Below are 19,319 nucleotides of genomic sequence, written 5' to 3' on the forward strand. Positions count from 1 at the left end.
TATGAACCCAAAATATATGACTTAGAAATAAGAGTGAAAAAACATTCCCAAGAAACTGGTCTCTTTCACATTATGTCTGGTGCAGTACTTTTGTTATGTCTCTCAAGCTTCTTTCCCAGGAAACCAGTTGTACCATGCTATGAGCAATTTATCTTCATGTCATATTCTTGGCTGCTGCCATTAATCACAGTGTTCCCTTACTGGCGAGACTCTGAGACTGAGCACTGAGAAAATAAAAGATACAGGGTGGGATGCTGTTTGTGACCTAATTACTCTCATCCCATTAGTCTCCACCCTATTCCTCCTCAACCTTCCCACTAAATACTAAAATACTAGCAAGCTGCTTTAAAGTTACTGCTTAGCTGTCTCTAAAATGACTTCTCCCAGCAGATGTTCTCAGCCTCACACGTGGATTCTCCTTTTTTCTACTCACACTTTCTATATGAATAGCGAATTGTAATGCTTCTGTTTTTCTGATCCAGAGGGGAAGAATCTACATGAAATTAGACCAGCTTTCTTTTCAACAAGCTTAGTAACAGCGTAGGTGGATATTCTGACCCTCCTCCCCTCCTTCCTCATGCTCCCACCCATACCCCACTGGAAATGCTAGCAGATGTTTCCTCTAAGTCTTTCTTCTTCAAGCCTCAATTCTCTGGCTCTCTGGTCTCTATTAACAAACTTCATTTCTTTCATCCACTTATCTCTGATTGCTTTGCACTCCCAGCCCACACAGGATCAAGAATGCTGTCACCTCCCATCTCTCTGCCTAGTCTCCAGCAATTTTAGTGAAAAAAAGAAAACTTGCAGATAAGATCTGAACAGTAACAGCCCATCTGGTCAGCTACCATCGCCAGTCCTGAGACAGGTTGTTTTACATAGTCTTCCTCTCCTTCTAAGATATTACTTGTAACACTGATGGTAATGACAGTGCTTGTTCATGGAACACAGTATGTTCTTCATAAAAAAGGTTATCGCCCTGGCCGGTTTGGCTCAGCAGTTAGAGCGTCTGCCTGTGGTCCAGAGAGACCCGGGTTCAGTTCCCGCTAAGGGCATGTACCTCAGTTGCAGTTTGTCCCAGGCCCTGGTTGGGTTGTGCAGGAGGCAGACCTCGATGTGTCCCTTTCACATGGAAGTTTCTCTCTCCCTCCCACTCTATCTGAACAAAAAATGGAAAAATATCCTGGATGAGGATTAAAAAAAAAAAAGGTTATCAACTGAATCCACTTTTAACTAATGTTTCGAAAAAATGAGATGAAGACAGAGTGCCAGGGTCTTTGGCTCTTGATTTTTCATCTCCTTCAACTAGCTGTCAAGTTGTCTTAAATATTTTGTCATAGGCATAAAATAATAAATCAAACTAATTTTTTTATTTACTGGTTATCTTACCAACACAGTTTTTCTCATTCAAAACAATTAGTATGTCAAATGGTAATGTCTTACATTTATATTGTTAAATTTTATAATTTATATTGTTTATATTGTTAAGTTTTCTACTCAAACCTTATAATTGTTTACTGGACAAGCTTCCTTGGATAAGAAAATAGTAACTGCCACTCTTTCCCCCTTCTTCAAAGATTACCAGTCCTCTGCACACTTTGCCCTTCATACCATACTAGTAGAAAGAAAAGTATAATCCCAATAGTGTTTTTCACACCTAAGGTGCTTTGTGAATGCCCATTAGCATCCAGGAAGGTGGTATTGCTTTGAAGTTTAGGAGTCAGACCTAGGTTGGAAGACCTGGCTCTGCCATTAGATAGCAATGTGACAACTTGAGCAAGTTACTGAGCCTTTCTGGGTCTCTCCTTGGCTGTAAAATGGAAATCATAAAGCCTCTGTACAGGGTAGACAAGAAGGTTTGTGATAATGCATTTCAAATGCCTAGAGGGACAGGCATTAAACAGATTCAATAAAAAGTAGTTATTTTTACAATGGCCTGAGCTAGATTTGGGGTCTCTGACAAAAAAGAAAAGAATAAACATAATCCATGTTCATTTTAGCTAAAAGTGGACTCCCACACAGGGTAGTCATTCCAGGTGAATAAGCTCTTCATTCAGCCTGGGCAGGAGAAGTGTTCCAAAATAACACTTTACAAACATAGAGGACTGAAGAAGAGCTTTCCTTAGAGGCCTCATTTCAAGTCATGGGTTACCCTAAGGTCTCCCCAAGCTAGCAGGCATTTTCCTGTGTCTATATCATACATTCTAGGAATTACAGAAAAAAGTTAAAAATCTCTATGTTTTTAATGTGTAACATACCCTGTAGAAAACAGTATTTCATGACAAGAGATTACCCTGAGTACTTTAACACAACATGTAAACCAGTATTAAACAACACTAACAATAACAACCAAATAAATAGCTAACTATCCTTAAGGGGGAAACAACCTATTACAATAATAAGAAAAATCAGAAAAGGATTATACATATATATGTATATATATAAATATATTTTAAATATATTTTAATATATATTTATATATTATTTTATATTTTTAATATATGATAAAATAATATATATTATTTTATATATTTTTAATATATTATAAAAATATGAATAAATATTTATATATGTATTATTATATATTTTTTTAATATATTATAAAAATAATACAAATATATATGTATGTGTGTGTGTGTGTATAAAATTAAATCCTCACCCGAGGATAGAGTGGAGGGGGGGAGAGAGAGAGAGAGAGAGAGAGAAACATCGACGTGAGAGAGATACATTGACTGGCTGCCTCCTGCACGACCCCGACCAGGGGGGCCGGGGATGGAACTGCAACTGAGGTACAGGACCTTGACGGGAATCGAACCCTAGATTCTTTGGTCCACAGGCCAAACCGGCCAGGGCAGACAAGGATTTTAAGACTTCATTCCACCCAACCTTTCAAAAAGAGATCAGGAAAATAAAGCATTAAGCAACAAGAAAATATCTTACTGAGCTTGAACAAAGCACTAGTTTTATTGCAGTATTGTAATGTACTGATAATGGAATGGAAGAAAATGTTTTTCTTTCCCTTACATGTCTCTTATGGTATCATTTCTATTTTATCTACTGGGCATTGCATTTATTTTTGTTCACTGTAAGAATTATCTTTTTAAAATGAAAAAAGTCAGCAACTTGGCATGTATGCTCATTAGTCATTGTCAAGGATTTTGGAAAAATAAAGATGTAAAGAAAGAAAAAAAAATTGTCTCATTAATTTGGGCCTAGTAGTTAGGACTCTGTTATATTTTACAACAAGCTATTCACTTCTTTTTATTACTTTCTTTTAATAAAAAATTAGTAATTTAAGAATCACAAAAGAAAAATTCAAATGAAATAAGAGCAGCAAGTATGTTCAAAGAATTCTGAAATCCTTCTAGTTTTACTTATGGAGTCCTTTGGGTCAGTCATATATCCTGAACAAACTGGTCTCAATGTTCTCTCAACATGCACAGTATTTTCTCACCTCTCTGTCTTTGTCCATGCTAGTCTCTGCAATGCCACTCCACCTCCAACCCACATTCCTCTGAAACCCTACCCTTCTTTTTAAACCCAGCTCGAATGATATCTCCTCAACAGAACCTCCCCTAATCTCTTTTCATGCCAGAAATTCTCCCCCTCCCCAGTAGCCACACAAAGGGGAGACATAAACAAAGCACTAATATGTGGTGAAAAGTCTTAAGGGTGTAGTAGAAACTCTATACAGCCAATACTAACTACCTTAGTTTAGTATCAGCTTCCCAAACCAAATGAATAGCTCTAGTATCTCAAATTTGATTTAGAGTACACAAGAGAATTTATATGATTTATGCCAATATTGTATATTTTTCAAAGAATTATACTATAGATGTGTGTGTAGGTATACACACATATATAACACACACACACACACTCACAATGAAGAGATATTGATGCCCTGCAATACATGAGTGCTTTTAAGAAACAAAGTAAAAACAAAACAAAATTAAAAACAAACGATTAAACTATACTATTGTCCTAAATTCAAAGCTAAAGTCCCTATTTATTTCTGGGGAACAAAATCAAGAGTTCAGTGTCTATAAGAACATTTAAGGAAGCTTGGGACTGATTAGTCACTTGTTTTATTTAGAAAGGGTTAGGATTGTTATTCACAGAAAAGGAAATACTATCTTAATTCTAAATTCAGAACTGTTCAAAGGGCTTTGTGAACACCAGTAAAACAATCAACTAGCCATATAGAACTCTAATTCTATTATCTATGGTGGAATATATTTAAAGGAATAGAAGGGCCACATCTAATGCTATAACCCAATACTCCAATCTACTAAAAAGAAACTCAGCCCTGGCCGGTGTGGCTCAGTTGTCTGAGTGTCATCCCGAGCACCGAAAGGCTGCCAGTTCAATTCCCAGTCAGGGCACAGGCCCAGGTTTCGAGCTTGATCCCTGGTAGGGGACCAACTGATTGATGTTATGCTCTTACATCAATGTTTCTCTCTCTCCTTCTTTCTTCCCCTCTCTCTAAAACTCAGTAAAAATATTTTTAAAAAGAAACTCAAAAGACTAACTGGATACAAGAAACATTTTGCTTAACTTTCAGATCAGGGCCATTCAGAGAGCCAGAAAGACATCAATACAGCATAACAAGAAAAACTAGAGCTCAAACAGCCCATGAGATTCATGATCTCAAACTTCAATGTTCAATACTGATTTCTGAAGCTAGACAAAAAGGGAAGTGGGATATAAATGTGAGAGTAGACTGAATCATGATCACATTAAGGGCCAACAGGGGATAAAGAGATGTGGACATAATTTCTAGCATAGCATCTGACTACCTTTCCTGGCCACAGGGTAGTTTTTGTACCTTCTTTCCTCTAAATCCTCCAATGGCACATGCCTTCTTAGCAGTTTGTTTACCTGGCTTCCCCTTCAGTGGCAAAGACACTAACAGCTAAATCCACAGGGATCCCCTCCTCACTTGTTATCTTGGGGTACAACAGGACAAAACTACGTGTTTCACTAGTTAAGATAATCTTTCAGTGGCCTTTTAGATAACTTCAATGAACTTTATGAGTGGTATCTGAGGTTAACCCATCTTAAGATTACTCCAGGGTTAACAGTGAAGTAGATTACAAACATAACCACAATTTTTAAAAATCTGCTCCTTTTTGGACAAAATTCTTCTTTTCTTTGAGAACCATTGGTTTAGACTAAAGATTTTAAAAGCCAAAGATGTTTATGCACAGCCGCTCATCATTTCATCTAACAGATTTTATTATAAGTGCCTCTTAAGTGTAAGTCACTATTATAAATTCAGTATAGCATGGTGGAAAGACAGATAAAAGCTCTATTCACATTTAATTGGGCAGATTGATAATAAAATAAAATTATATATATATATATATATATATATGAGCTCCAGATACTGGTAAGTGGTAGGAAAACAAACTAAATAAATCATGAGAATGAGCTTAAATGTGATTTTGGGGTATGGGTGTTCCGTTTAGAAAGGGAAACAGCAAAGTCAGAGGAAATTCTCAGACATGAGCTGAAACCATGTGAAGATCTCGAGATCTAGGTAGGGGTAACAGTAAGTGTGGAGGTGCAAATGAGTTTGGCATGTTCCAGGAACAGAAAATTGGTCCATGTAGCCAGGACACAGTAAGAATGGGGAAATGTGGTAGCAGACAAGGTTAGAGATACAAACCAGAGTCAGATATGTAGGGTTTCAGATGCCTCAGGAAAAAGTATAGATTTTATTCTAAGTATAGTAGAAAGCCATTGAAGAGATGTAAGCAAAAAAGGGATTTATGTTTTTAAAAGGTAAGTGTGGCTTTGGTATAAATGAAAGACTGTTTCATACAGAGAGATGCTTAGTAAGAATAATTTGATAATAGATATTTAGGGTAGTCAAACATAGCTTATTTGCTTTAACTTGAAATTAAGTAACAGATGGCTAAGAGTACTGACCCCTATCTCCTACCCAAGAAAAAAAGAAAGGTGCCACTTGATTTTAAAATATCTACTCTGCTACAGACAGGCCTCTAAGAAAGTACAGCAGTCCCACTATATTCACAGGGCTTACACTCCAAGACCCCCAGCAGATGTATGTATACAGAACAATTATAACAGTATAATGTAATAAAAGTTATGTGAATGTGGTCTTTTTTTCCCAGTAACTTTTATATATATATATATATATTTTTTTTATCCTCACCTGAGGACATTTTTCCATTTTTTGTTCAGATAGAGTGGGAAGGAGAGAGAGAGAGAAACGACGATGTGAAAGGGACACATCGAGTGGTTGCCACCCACATGACCCAACCAGGGCCGGGGACAAACTGCAACCAAAGTACATGCCCTTAGCGGGAACTGAACCCGGGTCTCTCTGGACCACAGGCTGATGCTCTAACCGCTGAGCCAAACTGGCCAGGGCAACTTTTATATTTTTTAGCCTAAATCTAGTCCTGAACCTGTTCAACCACTCCTTATCTGCAGTAAGTAAATGACTTGGTGTCAGTCATTTCAAGAGATCCTTACTGAAGTCTTCACATAGGCTCAATGCTTTCTGCTTTCTGGTGCAACATACTGCCATCAACTGAAACACATTTTCTGTTTGTGTCTCCCACCCACGAATGTAATGCCTTTTCTATCCAGCTAAGCACTTATCACACACGGTGGTCATAATTTTTGCAGCTTAAGGTACAGCAGCAAAATTAACACAAATTTCTTTTTCCTATCCCACAATTACACAGATAAAATATTTGTTCTTACTGTTGATCTTAGCAACATCAGCATATGATTTTTTCTCTTTCCTTATTAAGTCAAGAACTTTCACCTTGTCACTTAATGGAAGCATTTTACAGCTTCTCTTTGGCATATTCAAATTGCCAAGCATCACTACTCTTACACTCAGGGGCCATTATGAAGTAAAATAAGGGGTACTTGAACAGAAGCGCTACGAGACTGTCACAGCCAATCTGATAACATAGGCAGCTACGAAGCATGGAAACACTGGACAAAGGGATGTTTAACATCCTGGGTGGGACAGAGAGAGATTTCTTCATGCTACTCAGAAGGGTGCAGAATTTAAAACTTATGAATTATTTCTGGAATTTTCCATTTAATATCTCTGGACTGCAGCTGACTGTGGGATACTGAGACCACAGGTAACTGAAACCATGGAAAGCGAAATTGTGGCTGGGGATGAGGGGACTACTGTATTCAATCCAAATTAAGGAGCGGTAGTTCTGAAACTATCATCAAGTTCTGAAAGCCCTAAGACAAGCACATTTTTCTTGCTCAACTTCCACCTTACCACTGGCAGGTCTAAAATCAAAAGGACAGCCTCAACCATGATTCTCTAAAAGAGGCTTTAATTACAGTAAAGTCTCCATAATTTGCACTTACTAAATTGTAATTTCCCTCAGATAGTTAATGTAAAGAAATTAAATCTGAGAGATAAACCATAGAACTCATATGCATGTATGCATGAACAATGGACATGGACAACAAAGCTGGGGACAGGGCAGGGAGGGAGAGGGAGGGGGGTATCAGTGGTGGGGGGAGAAACATCTATCAAAAATAAATTAATTAAAAAAAATAAAAATACTTAATAAGATGATTTATGTTTTAAATAACATTATAAAAGAAATAGTTTAACCAGTAGTTTTAAACCTGTGAAAAACACCTATTTACAACCTTTGATAAATTGACTAGACATCAATCTTATCATTGTTGTTTCCTTCTAAGAGCGTCCTTAATATCCTAGTTCAAATTACCATAGATACTTCAACGCAAAAAAATTCTATATTGTTTTTATTCTACAATTCACATTTTTTCACTAGTTTATGGGACCATCCTTTTTGTTTATTTGTTTGTTTGAACTATTAAATCAAACATCATTAGCATAAGAAAATATAATGCATAATCATACCTCCACTTTAATTCTCTTCGGGGATAATTCATCTCTTTCTCCACATTTTGACCTGAGGGGAATGGGAGAGAGAGAAAAACTTGAGAAGGTAAGAAATTTTATTCTAGAGGCATCTCAATGATAAACTTCTACCAAAACACATAACCCTGAAATCCTGACACACATAACAAACATTGAAATGATGAAAACTAAATTTTTCATCGCTTCTAAATCAACATTAAAATATGCAGATGCAATTATATTGTACATTTTAAAAGACAACTGCGTAGAATTCCCTGCACAGAAAGTATTCAATAAATATGTAATAATTATCACATAATGAAAAAGGGGGGCGGAATCAAGGATTGTACTACATAATATCCTTTATGGATCAGTAAAAACAAGTTAGGACAAAATGACAACAATGGCAATTTTAGATGAATACTTGAAGACACATGAGATTAAAATGCATTTTATCTATCTACCGAAACTACACATGCATTTCCCCTTGACCCAGAGATCCCTCTGCTGGGAATCTATCCCACGGAGGTACTGACACATACATGAACTACTACTGCCAATTAAACTATGACAAGCCATCATTTGAAAGTTACCCCTTCATATAAAAGATGTCAAAAATTTCAAAAAGTACATCTCAGAATCATCAAAATAAGAAAAGTATAATGTTATTTGTTGTGGTACTATTTATAATGAAAAAGACCAGGAACAACTCAAGTATCCATCAATAGGGGAACTGGTTAAATGAATCATGATACATCAATGTAATACCATGCAGCTGTAAAAAACAATGAAGAACATGTATACCTACTAATACAAAGGTAGGCAAATGTAGGTTTATGGTTGTTCATATGGAAAAAGACATGCAGGTTATGATTACTACAACAGCTTTATTAACTCTGGCATACTCGCAACTGTAAACCTACTTTTGCCCCACCCTGTACAGGGAGATCTCTAAGACATGTTAAAATAAAAGCAAAATACAGAATAATGTAGACACATGTTACCTATTGTTTTTCCAAGAAAGGTGAAAATGAGAATCTACATTTATATTTCTTTGCATATGCATAAACAAATACTGCAAGGATAAAAAAGAAACTTAAAAAGCTACCTACACTGAGGAAAGAAACAAGGTAAAAAGGGACAGGAATGTGAGTGCAACTCTTTTTTATTGCCTATTTACACAGTTCTGTCTTCTAAATTATGTAAAAGTGTTATGTATTTTAAAATATATTTAACTTTAAAAAGGAAATATAAAGGTAAATACTAAAAGAAACAGCTAAAGATTGTTGAAAGTAGTTGCCTCTAGGGTGCTGTATTAGGGAGAGGGCGGGGAAAGGGGTGGAACAGGGGAACTGCTGGGTTTCAACATAAGCCTTGTACACTATATGACTTCTTAAATCATGTGCATGTATTGCTTTGATTTTAAAATTTATTTAAACAAAGTAATCAGAAGGAAAAAAGAAAAAAAAAATCACTAAATCAGCTCCTGATTAGCCAACTCCCTCCAACATAATCTTGTAAATAATCCTATAATATTGCTGTATATTCTTACCCTATTCATTTAGTCTGCATAATTTTACTTGTTGTCACTTTGTAAATCTGTGAGCCTGAGTATGGTGAAAAATGAAGCTGAAGCTGAGCCCTGGCCAGTATGGCTTAGCGGTAGAGCATTGGCCCGTGGACCAATGAGTTGTGGGTTCGAGTCCAGCCAAGGGCATGTACCTCAGTTGCATTTCATCCCCAGCCCTGGTCAGGGTCATGTGGGAAGCAACCAGTCAGTGTGTCCCTCTCACATCGATGTTTCTCTCTCCCTTTCTCTCCCTCCCCACTCCATTTGACGACACGAAAAAATATCTTCAGGTGAGGATTAGAAATAAATAAATAAATAAGCTGCTTTGAGTTAGGAAAAATAATAGTGATGACATCAAATGCCTATAAGGGTTGTTTTCAAACTTGAATGTGCACAAGGACCATATGGGATGTTTGTGAAAGTTTGAAATCAAAGACTCCAACCCCAGAGACTGATTTATTAGGACTCAGAAGGGTGCTCAAGATGTGGTTTTTCAACAGATGCTCAGTTATTCTAATGTATGTGGCCATCCATATCTACTCAGAGAAGCAGTGGCATGCACAAATGATGGTGCACTGGAAATCAGGGTCCGTGAGGAACCAAGTGAGCAAAATCAGAATGGTCCTATACATACAGACCATGCTTAGAGTTCAAGTTAGGAGAAAGTAAAGAATAAGATGGTGTGTTTACATTAAATTTTAAAACCATCACTGTTTTTTAACATTAAGGTGTTTTTTTAAATTTCAAACACATGTTCCATATTCCATTTGCTAGTAATAGAAGTATCCTCCAATTTTCCCTTAAATACTGGTCACTGAAGTCTATTATTCAGCTAATCTCATTAGATTGCAAACACCTTGCAAAAGGAACTAATTTGCTTCCCTATAGTTAAAGTTCATATAGTTAGTGGTATACAAATAAGTCTATAAATGCTGACTAAACCCCATCATCACACTCAAAACCAAAGCACCTGCATGTGAGAATGTCTAAAACCCTATCAGAACAATGCTATAGTGTAGGAAACTATTTTTAAAAAGAAAGACCAAGGAGCCAGCTGGTATGGTTCAGTGATTGAGCATTACCCATGCAACAAGAAGAGGTCGCTAGTTCAATTCCCAGTCAGGGCACATACCCAGGTTGTAGGCCAAATCCCCGGTAGGGGGCATGCAGGAGGCGGCCAATCAATATTATCTCATCGATGTTTCTATCTCTCTCCCTCTCCCTTCCTCTAAAATCAATAAAGAAAAAATTTTTTTTTTAAAAAGAGAAAGGAGAATTAAACAAAACAACAAATAAACCACTTTAGCAATGTTTTGAAAAGTCACTTTACTATTTAATTTTATAGAACTAAAATCATACTTTTTTCTGAAATGCTTATATACTATATCAATTGATAGTATTTCAAACTCTACTTCTATCAAGCAAAGCAAAAGTGCTGTCAATTAGTTCAACTTACTTGGTGGTTCTGTAAGTGTATTTATAGGTGACTTCTCGAGAAATCTGCCTAGCCAGGGCAAAAAGTTCATCTCTTCTTGTCAGGAGGGCATTATCCTTCACACAGAGCTGAGCAGCCGCTTCATTAACAGTGAGCTGCATATGAAAATAAAGTTTTAAAGATTATAAACACTTTTATTTCGTCAACATATATTTCACTTAAGAATATAAAAATGTCATGTCATTACATAAGATCATAATTTACAAAAATCAGGAAAGTCTTTATTCCTAATTAGTCCTAATGCCTAATTTCAAAAGTCATCTACCATCTCTTAGAACTCAAACTAATCAAAATAGTAAAAAACTGATAGTCAAACAAAACTAATCAAAATCTTAGTTTTTTTTTTACTTACATGCTTTATTTTTGTTTAGCTATGAGAATTTACCGAAAATATACAAAATAAAAAAAAGAAGTAAAAAACGTTCTGCATCTCATTTTTCTTAGAAAAACCAAAGGATTTGACTATGTGATATGGGGATAGTATTTCCCCTAACTAAAAGTGAGTATACGTTGTCTGGCAGATTTATTTATTTATTTATTTTCAATGTGAACTGACATAAAAATTCCTGAAGGAATAAAAATTAAATGTTTTTATTTCAAAATTTACCAAATCGCTTAGTAAAAACAGTTATCACAAATTAGGGCCATAGTAGAAAAAGCAAGGTCTTAGAGTCACTGAACCTCTAAGAGTCTTCTAATTCTATCCTTTCACCTACGAGTTAAATATTGCCAATATACAGTTGCTAGTTGACCAAACACCCTCTACTAAAATTTAAAATAGCAAATGTTATCCAAAACTCAAAACCTGTAATTGTTTAATAAACTAGAAAAAAATTTTTTCACATAATTTTGTCAATTTAAATAGATGTAGAGAATGGCCAAGAGTTATATTAGACTCTTTTAAAAAGCAAGAAACAATGCAAGGCATGATTGATGGCAAAAAGAGAATGGGATTTGATGGCAGACAGACCTGAGATGGGTCTTACTCCATCATTTACCAGCTATGTGACTCAGGATATGTAAAAACTCAAAGCCTCAATTTGCTCAGGGCCCAAGAGTACCTCAAAGATCTCTAACAAGAAGTAAATGAGGAGACACACCTGGCACAAAGCTGTTGTTAATGTTAGTTCTAGTTTCTCTTTTGTAAAAAATCACCTATTTACTGTTTCTCCCTATCTCGCATCCCACTTTATTAACAATAAATTTCTTAAATTTAAAAAAAATACAGAGAAGCAAAAGAAGACAATAAATACAACATGCAACCATCCAGAATGACTTAGTATTTTAATGTATGTGATTCCAATATTTGTCTGTGTACATATAAATATAAATGTCAATTCAGATTTGTAATCTTTTTTCACTTATTTATGCTGCTCTCTTTACTTTCATCATGTATTAAGGCAGAAACTTGGCTTGTTTAGATGCTCAATAAAGATTTGTAAAAAAAACTTGGGGTAATGTCCAGAATGAAGCTGATTTAAATACTAACTAATAACATTTCAGAAGTACCAGCTTATGCACAACCACAGAAAATAGTTTTTAAACATAAACTGAAAACAATGTTCTAGGATTCCTTCCATCATCTTACCAAAAAACCAAGAAAACAAACATAACATTCTTTGTTACTGAATTCAGACTCCAGCAAACCAAAGAAGTAGACTGAACTCTCCAGGCCCTCAGGGAGCTTTCTGGTAAAAACTGAGGTTTGAGAAATAACTATAGTTCCTCCCAAGTTGTAGTAAGAAGCCAATAATCAAACTTCCCCATCAAAATTGTATTCTGTCAATGGTTTCTACATTATGTGCTCCTAGTCCCTAATAATTAAATCAACAACCATTATATTTTTTTAAAACAATACAAATATTCCAAACTGGTAGTCACTCACTGTATCACCATGCTAGTATTTTAAAAATTCTAAGTTTCTAATTTTGTTAAAAGTATAAAATAAGATATTCTCCCTAATCGGTTTACTCCTCCACTTCCTCTTTTCATGGCTAAAAATACCAAAATTCCATTCATAGCTTCATATAAAATTTTTCTTAAACTTAGCTTTCTATCATAACTACATTTAAAATCTCTTTTTACTGGTAGTTAAAATTATAACCTTTAACAATCAAATGATTGTGACTTTGTGTTCAGTCTTGTTAGCATTAAAATACTATATGAATGCTGTGTGACAGGGAGGCTCAAAAGGCAATCAAGACTTTCATTTCCAGTACAGGGAGAGCTAGGTATCATGACTAGTCCCTCTCACAGATAACAACTAAAATTTTTTGATAAAACAGAGGGGGGGAAATTATCTTAAATACATCAATGAACCAATAAAACAGTAAGGACTATTCAGGTCAAAATGAGTGAAGACAGTATCTCAAAGGAGTACATTAAGGACAGCTGCTAACTCAGATGAACTTAAGTTTCAACCTTCACAGCCTCTTGGGGCTGGTGAGACTGGAAGGAGAGTGGTGAGAGGAAAAGTGAGTGTGGAGGGAAAGTACTGAGAGGAAACACCCAGGATCCACCAAAGGTGAGGAGTCTAAGACCTCTCCTTCATAAAACTGAAATCCCAAAGCACTATACAACCAATGTAAGACTGACTTAGAAATACACCTACACCTCCTGGGACATTGCAACGGAAATTACCTGTTTGAACCTTGTTACTGAGTGGGAGAGAACAGATACTCCCTTGAGGTTTCCTAACTCCAAATCAGCCCTCATATATTTTCAGCCCTAATTCACACTAAGTAGGCTGAGATTTTAACAGGGTCTCAGAGTTGTAGTGTGCAGAGTACAGGTGACTGACAGAAGCAAAAGCCAAAGTAACCTCTAGAAAAAAGCATTTCTTCCTAGGCCTTAAAACATTCCCCCAGTTACAAGAAAAATGAGTTCATAGAGAGAAATCATAAAACATCCCAAAAAGTAAAGTATCAAAAGTAAAAACCAGTAGAAACTACAGATAACAGAATTAGACTCTCAAAGACTTCATTTGAAGAAACAAAAGTTGAAAACATGATGAAAGAGTAATATAGTAAAAAAAAAAAAACAGGAAAATTTGAGAAATCAGGAGAGAAGAAACTGAGGCAGAGGCAAACAGATTTCAAAAGCAGACGACAGTCAAATAACCACTGACACAACAATGTAAGCCAAATCCAAGGAAATGGTATCTTCAATTACTAAGAAAAAATAGCTGACAATATAAAATATGATACTCAGAATAAATATCAATTCAGAATCAGGGCAGTCCTGGCCAGTATGGCTTAGTTAGTTGAACAAACTGTCCTATACACTGAGAGGTTGCCAGTTTCATCTCCTGCTGGGTGCATATGGGAAGGCAACCTAATGAATGTTGATCTCTCACATCAATGTTTCTCTCTCTCTCTAAAATAATCAATAAACATGTCCATGATTTTTAAAAAACTCATAGCAAGAAAAAATAACTTCTAGTGGGGTGGGGAAGGACAAAGTTTGTCATCAGTAGATCTTCATTAAGAAAATTCTACATGATACACCTCAGGCTAAACTAAACTTATTCCAGATGGTCAATTTGAGATATAAAGAGTTGGGAAGGGGAAGAAATACAAACATATTAATGGAAATAAATTCAAAATATTAGTCATTATAATAAATGTAAATGAACCAAATGTTCTAGTTAAAAGAAAAAGAATATAAGACTGAATTGTTTAAAATCCAATTATTGGTATTTATAAGATTTATCTAAAACATGGATTAGGAAAGACTGAAAAGTAAAATAGAAAGCAATTACTCACAAAAAGAAAGCACGTGTATAATTAATACCAAAGAAATTAAATTTTTAAAGCAAAATGCATTATTAAAGATTAGTAAGGTTACTGCATCATACAAAAAGAAACAGATAACTCCACAAACACAATAGGTGATTTTAACACAAAAATCTCAGTTACTGATAGAGCAAGTCAAAAAAATAAATAAAAGGAAGACTAGAAAGTTTGAATAACAGAGTTTTAATAAGCTTGTTGAAACAGCACATACAGAAATCTATCACAACTGCAGAAACACATAAAAAACACTCACTACATACTGGGCCATAATTAAAATCTCACCATATTTTAAAGGGTTGGCAGCACACAAACCATGTTCTCTGACTAAAATGTAATTCAGTTAGAGATCATTACGAAAAATAATTAAGAAAATAACCCTCATATTTGAAAATTAAAAAAACACTTCTAAATAATTCATGGGTCAGAAAATAATTTATAAATAAAAAGAGAAATAATCAGAATTGAAAAATAAGATAACCTCCTATCAAAACTTTGAATAATGCTAATACAATACATAGTGAGAATTTATAGCCTTACTTGCTTACATTAGAAAAGAAGAAGAGCTGGACATTAATGAACTAAGCACCCAACTTAAATTAGAAAAGAAAGGTAAAATAGCCCTGGCCAGTTTGGCTCAGCAGTTAGAGCATCGGCCCGTGACTTGACAGTCCCAGGTTCAGTTCCCACTAAGGGCAGCACGTACCTCCCTCCCTTGCAGTTTGTCCCAGCCCCAGGTTGTGCAGGTGGCAACCAGTCGATGTGTCTGTGTCTCTCTCACACTGATGTTTCTCTCTCTTCCTTCCTCTCTCTCTCTCGCTCTACCTGAAAATAAATGCAAAAATGTCCTCAGGTGAGAATAAAAAAAAGAACAAAATAAATTGTAAGAAAATAGAACTAAACTTACACACACACACACACACACACACACACACACACACGGCATATGTACAAATATCAACTAAGCCAAAAGTTGCTGTGTTGGAAAGCTTTTAAAATTTTTTATTAATAAAATGTCAGATAGAAAATATTTTGGCTTTACAGACCAAATAGTCTATATTACAACTATTGAACTCTGACATCATAGCTCAAAAGCAGCCACAGACATAAACAAATAGGTATGGCTGTGTTCCAATAAAACTTCACATCCAAATTCAGGAGTGGGGACAGATTTGGCCCATAGGCTCTAGTTTGCAGCTCTCTAAAAAGATTAAGAAAATTGACAAACCTCTAGTAAGATTGATCGGGGGGAAATATTTAAATGTACAAATAATATTAGGTCTTAAAAACTATAAACAACTTTATGCGAGTGTGAAAACTTAGACGAAATGAACATATTCTTAGAAAAATATATCTCACCGAAAGTGATTAAAAAAGAAACTGACTACCCTAAAAGTCCTATATAGTCAGCCCTCGTTTATCACGGTCAATCAGTCCCAGACTCTACCACCATAAGCGAATTTCTGCAAAGTAGGAATCTTTATTATACAGTCGTCCCTCGCCACTTCGCGCTTGGCCTTTCCGGGCTTCACTCTCTCGTGGGTTTTTCAAACACTATACTATACTACCGCGATAGAGTGAAGTCATCGTGAAAGTTGAAGTGTGAAGTGGCGAGGAACGACTGTAATCCATTTTTATTTATATATTTTTTTAATCCTCACCTGAGGATAATTTTGAATTTATCTTCAGACAGAGAGAGTGAGGCAAAGAGGGAAAGAAAGAGAGAGAGAGAAAAACATCAATGTGAGACGCATCAACTGGTTTCCTCCTGCACGATCCCAACCAGGGCCGGGAACACACTGAAACGGAGGTATGTGCCCTTGTCCGGAATCGGACCCACAACTCATTGGTTCATGCGCTGACACTCTTAACAGCTAAGCCAAATAAGCCAGGGCCTATAATCCATTTTTTAAATGATCCAAAGGAAATGGACAACATTTGTTTTTTAAGTATTAGATGCTGAAATCTATGCATTCTAAGCTGAGAATTCAGAATAAGGCATCCTAATTTACTAATAAATGTGGTCAGGTCTATGGGGTTCCCAGATTCAGCATTATTCCTCCCTCAAAACTAAGATTACTGAACTCCTCTGAAACACTCAGCCCTGACTTCTCAAGGCTACAATGGAAACTGACCTAAACTTGGCGTCCTCATCCTTGTCTTAATAATGTGCCTAGCACTCCCAATTCCTGTGAAGGTTCCACTAGGTCTACAACTTACCCATAGACTCTGTCTACATCTGACACACACTGCTTGCTTAGTTTACAACATACTCTGCTAACACATATTTGGATAAATAGACCATGCCTGCCTGGACTTCTTTCTAATACTGCTTTTGGGTTCATGCCTTACACCTGCCCCACATCAACAATTACTGTGCTTCTAAGCCTCAGCCCGTCACACTATCTTCATGGTCTGACTCCTATAAACCAGGCCATCCCTAGCCAGTTCCTAAGACCAGCACTGATTTTTTATCTTATATAAAAGTATTTATAACAATGATTCATTCCATACTTGTAAGAGTTGAAAAAATCAAAGATGTAGATAACCTCCTTATTTTCATCCACTAGTAACCTACATACATCTCTATGCCTTGAAAGATTAAAAAAGCATTGTGCACAGGGTTTATATGTAAAAAGTCTCAGAAATACTATCAACAATGTAATAATAATTCATATAGTTCCTTATTTGGAAATTGAGGGCAAACTAGTAACATTTGTTTACCTTAGGAATTTAGAAAAACTCAAAAATCTTTCTCTCATTTTAAATAGTCAAGTTAAAAATGTGAATTATCATAATACCCAAAGGTACACTTAATAGTACTTTGTTTCAATTCCCTCAGGATTTCATAACTTCCACAAAGCTTTTGAATGGTTATTACTTTGAAAAAAAATCTGATCTATAAACTTCTATCTTGAACTATGTTATTGGATCAGTTAATAAACTGGAAATACAAATAACAAGTGGTATAAGTTAAATTTCAAAAACACAGTCACATTTTCCAAAGCCCCCACCCCTACATCTCAGCCTACTAGCATTCATTTTAAGAGTTCCCTTATTTATGAACTTCCATTTGACCCAGTGATCCCACTGCTGGGAATATACCCTAAGAAGCCTGAAACACCAATCAGGAAGAATATATGTACCCCCATGTTCATAGCAGCACTATTTACAATAGCTAAGATCTGGAAACAGCCCAAGTGTCCACCAGTAGACGAATGGATAAAAAAGCTGTGGTACATATACACAATGGAGTACTATGCAGCGGTAAGAAAGATCTCTTATCCTTTGAGACAACATGGAGGGACCTGGAAAGTATTATCCTAAGTGAAAGAAGCCAAGCAGAAAAAGACAAATACCACATGATCTCACTTATATACGGAATATAATGAACATAACAGTCTGAGGAATACAGTAGACCCAGACACATGGAAGTAGGGCACAGACTGACATCCCTCAGAAGAGGGGATGGGGGGTGGGAAGAGATAAACCACAGAAATTTATATGCATGTATGCATGACCAATGGACATGGACAACTAAGCCGGGGACAGGGTGGAGGGGGGGTAGGGTGGGGGGTGCCAATGGGGTAAAAAGATAAAATATCTGTAACAAAAAAAAAAAAAGACTAATAATGAAGTCGATGTAATGTCATTAAAATTTTTTAAGTACTAAAAAAAAAAAAAAGAATTTCCCAAATACTTTCCTTCACATATAGTAGTTTGGATAATCCCATAAAACCATGCTTAAATTTTACTTCAGATAAATAATGTTTTAAAAAATAGAAAAAGATCCCAATAAACAAGGTGTATAAATAAAAATGAAAAAAAAAAAAAAGAGTTCCCTTATTTAGGGAAAACAACCATGGTTTCATTACTTAAATACCATCAGTACCTATTTATCCAAAGGAGCAAAGAGCCCCTTAGCAAAGCCAAGTGTAAAATAATTTGTTTGGGATATTTTAGAAATAAGTTGTAATTTTTTTATGTGAGGTCAAGTTGGTTTATTAAAGTCATCTCTTTAACATACTTTTGCTATGATAAAAATATAGGTCTTTTAACTAAACTTGTGTTTCACCTGCTGTGCTTTAAAAATTTTTTTATATGAAAACTGGATTAAAGCATGAAATAAAATTTCCAACATGTTATGTATGCTCTTTGTTTTCTATTACTGACAACCATAATAGCCTTTTAGTAGGTTATTTTATTAGTTCATTGGTCCAAGCATATCGGAATTATAACACTAAGTGTACTTTCTAGCACCACTCCTAAGTTCTTGTGAGTCAATTATTATATGGCAACAATAATACATAACAATTGCAAAAGGATATGCCCCAAATAGATCAAATCACAGACTCACTGTGATTAAGTGCTTTTGTTATCCAATTCTCTGATCTTAAGCTCCAGTATACACTCATATCATGATCATTTATTTCAAAAGATCAAATAGTAAAATTGCTGCAAACCATACAAAAATCAGCCAATGAGAGCAATTTTTTAAAAAGTAGGGAAAAATTCATTTACAATTATACCCTTTATATATCTTATATCTTGTATATTCTATATAAG

General features: G+C 35.5%; 1 protein-coding gene across 5 annotated transcripts in view; it reads right to left on the reverse strand.

Annotated features, from left to right (window-relative positions):
- NAB1 (NGFI-A binding protein 1) overlaps positions 1 to 19,319 on the reverse strand; it is a 46,428-nt gene that overhangs the window by 13,497 nt on the left and 13,612 nt on the right. For all 5 annotated transcript variants that reach the window (XM_036254490.1, XM_036254491.1, XM_036254489.1 and 2 more), the window contains exons 3-4: positions 10,924 to 11,057; positions 7,898 to 7,949 (exon numbers count right to left, since the gene is read on the reverse strand). In XM_036254490.1, the coding sequence (XP_036110383.1) occupies positions 7,898 to 7,949; positions 10,924 to 11,057 (186 nt within the window). The remainder of the gene's footprint in view (positions 1 to 7,897; positions 7,950 to 10,923; positions 11,058 to 19,319) is intronic.

This window comes from Molossus molossus, unplaced genomic scaffold, assembly GCF_014108415.1.
Source record: "Molossus molossus isolate mMolMol1 unplaced genomic scaffold, mMolMol1.p scaffold_m16_p_11, whole genome shotgun sequence".
In the NCBI taxonomy this organism is placed as follows: Eukaryota; Metazoa; Chordata; class Mammalia; order Chiroptera; family Molossidae; genus Molossus; species Molossus molossus.